At 37.2% G+C, this 2,788-nt stretch overlaps 1 protein-coding gene across 1 annotated transcript in view; it reads left to right on the top strand.

The window, feature by feature from the left end:
* LOC106877418 (signal peptide, CUB and EGF-like domain-containing protein 1) overlaps positions 1–2,788 on the top strand; it is a 233,880-nt gene that overhangs the window by 211,752 nt on the left and 19,340 nt on the right. The window contains exon 21 of the mRNA XM_052968057.1: positions 435–514. Coding sequence (XP_052824017.1) covers positions 435–514 — 80 coding nt within the window. The remainder of the gene's footprint in view (positions 1–434; positions 515–2,788) is intronic.

Genomic DNA, 2,788 nt, shown 5'->3' with positions numbered 1-2,788 from the left:
TCGTATGTCTAAATTTGGTCAAATGCGTTTTTTTTTCAATATTTATTTTTGATTGCAATAGCCGGTTCTTTTGGTCAAACTATCGTATCTCCAGCTGCTTCAGATGCCAAGATATCAAAAATTGTCAAAGTGTAGTACAACGGTTTAGCTATGGAATGGTGAAACTATTTTTTCGTTTTCTGAAAAAAGCAACGTTTTGGACTTACGACACTTTTGCATAATAGCAATGATGTGTGTGTGTGTGTGTGTAACTACACATGTGCTATTGGTGATTCCTTAATAATATATTTCTTGCGCACGTCCCTCTTATTGTCCGTTAAATTTATTCGTTTATTTGAAGTGATTGTTTACTTGAATTGACTATACCCAAAACAAACATTAATTACTTACTCAAAACAAACATTAATTACTGTATTTTTGTTTCCATATTCCAGAAGAGTACCAAGACTTAATGGAGGACATTGTAACGGATGGCCAACTCTATAAACCTTATCAACATCAACAGCTTTTTAAAGTAAGGCTCTTTCATTGCAACCAACTTTAATGTACAACAGAATCCGCTTAGTGGGATTACTTTTTGAATGAACCATTTAGATAACAATAACTGGATGGTAATATTAAACAGAGGATGTAAGGAGGCGAGCTGGTAGAGTCGTTTACATGCCAAGCAAAATGCTTAGTGGCATTTCGTTCATCTTTAGGTTCGGAGTTCTTATTCCACCGGGGATGATTTTGCCTTTCCACCTTTCAGGGTCGATAAAATAAGTACCAGTTAATTACTGGGGTTGATGCATTCAATTTGACCCCTTCCCTACAATTGCTGGCCTTGTGTCAAAATTTGAAACCCATATTAAGTAGATAACTGTAATTGTTTGAAAACATTGTTTATGATTATAATAAGCGGCTTCTGGTGTCTTTTTGTTATTCATGGTATTCCCGGTGGTTTTGCGTTGATGTTTGATATTATTTCTGTTATCAGTAACTCTACAGATAATATACTTCATATACATTATTAGTTAAAGTGTTACGACTTAATAATATTTACGATTTGTTTAAGAAGAATAATTTAGTAAAAGTCGTGGCAGTAACTGCCAAAGAACTGTATCACTATATGCAAATACTCATAAACACACACAAATACATACATACATACATACATACATACATACATACATAAGAATTTAATAATCTTTCGAGAGTATTCTTTGAAACATTGGCTCTCGAGGCACATCATATAGAGCTATAAATAATTGCATGGGAAATTGCTTTTAAAAATTCTTTTGGGGTACAAAAAGTGTCAGAGGCTACGCGTTGGACTCGAACCTACATTTCTTGCAGACACCACAGCCGTTCTACTACTGAGCCAGAGCAAACTTTCAAATTTCTTTATCCATAAAGGGGACAATCCGTTCTATCTTAAGGTACGGTGATGTAAGCGGATGTACGTATGTTGCATGCATGTTGGCACTCCGTCACTTACGACGTCGAGGGTTCCAGTTGATCAGATCAACGGAACAGCCTGCTCGTGAAATTGGCTGAGCACTCCACAGACTCTATTAAAAACAAAATAATGGTCTTCATGTCTGCACACAACTACCTAGGCACCTAAACGTGCAAGTGGTTGAGCACTCCACAGACACGTGTACCCTTAACGTAGTTCTCGGGGATATTCAGCGTGACACAGTGTGACAAGGCTGGCCCTTTGAATTACAGGCACAACAGAAACAGGAAGAAAGAGTGAAAGAAAGTTGTGGTGAAAGAGTACAGCAGGGTTCGCCACCATCCCCTGTCGGAGCGTCGTGGAGCTTTAGGTGTTTTCGCTCAATAAACACTCACAACGCCCGGTCTAGGTATCGAAACCGCGATCCTATGACTGCGAGTCCGCTGCCCTAACCACTGGGCCATTGCGCCTCCGGATGTACGTATACATATATAGGTAAACACACATACATATACATACATGCATATACATGTGTGTGTGTGTGTGTGTGTGTGTGTGTGTGTGTGTGTGTGTGTGTGTGTGTGTGTGTGTGTGTGTGTGTGTGTGTGTGTGTGTGTGTGTGCATGTATGCATGTATGTATATTAAACTTTTACAAGGAATAAGTTAAATAGTGACTTCGAAATATCGACTTGCTTGTCTTGCAGTCTGAATAGGGCGAGCATATCGAAACTGTCAACCTTTTCCTCGTAAAAGTTTGATAAACTTATACTCTATTAAAAACAAAATAATGGTGTTCATGTCTGCACACGACTACCTAGGCACCTAAAGCAGTTAGCAAAATCATGATTCGTGTTACCACGCCATACTTGCTCAAGAAGCCCAAGAATAATATTTGACTGTAATTTTTTTATCCTCTTGCTGTTACTAAAAATATGAATAGGCTTGTCAACAGTAGCAAAGTGGTTACTCCGACTGTATCCTAGTAAATTATCATGGACGCAGTTAACCCATTACCTACCAGTGATCTCATATGAGATCACTTAAAAATTACAAATTTCGTAATTATCTGTTAATATTTACACATATCTAACCTTTTTGCTATATCTACTAGGTATATTTCTCTGATATTCAAATGAGGTTTGCTAATTTTTCACCGTAAATTTAACGAAACATAAGTTTAACAAAACATATTTAAAATGTTATTTTGATCATTCCAGCGCGTTTCTAAGGCTGTTTTATGCTAGTAATCAAAGTTTCATAAAATAAATTCCAGTTAATAGAATTATGGGAAGTAATGGGTTAAGGTTGGAATGCAGTTAATCATGGGTTTACTTGTCGCTTTACAC

The sequence above is a fragment of the Octopus bimaculoides genome, chromosome 5, assembly GCF_001194135.2.
Source record: "Octopus bimaculoides isolate UCB-OBI-ISO-001 chromosome 5, ASM119413v2, whole genome shotgun sequence".
In the NCBI taxonomy this organism is placed as follows: Eukaryota; Metazoa; Mollusca; class Cephalopoda; order Octopoda; family Octopodidae; genus Octopus; species Octopus bimaculoides.
The sequence above is the reverse complement of the archived record's forward strand: the minus strand, read 5'-3'. Positions and strand labels throughout refer to the sequence as shown.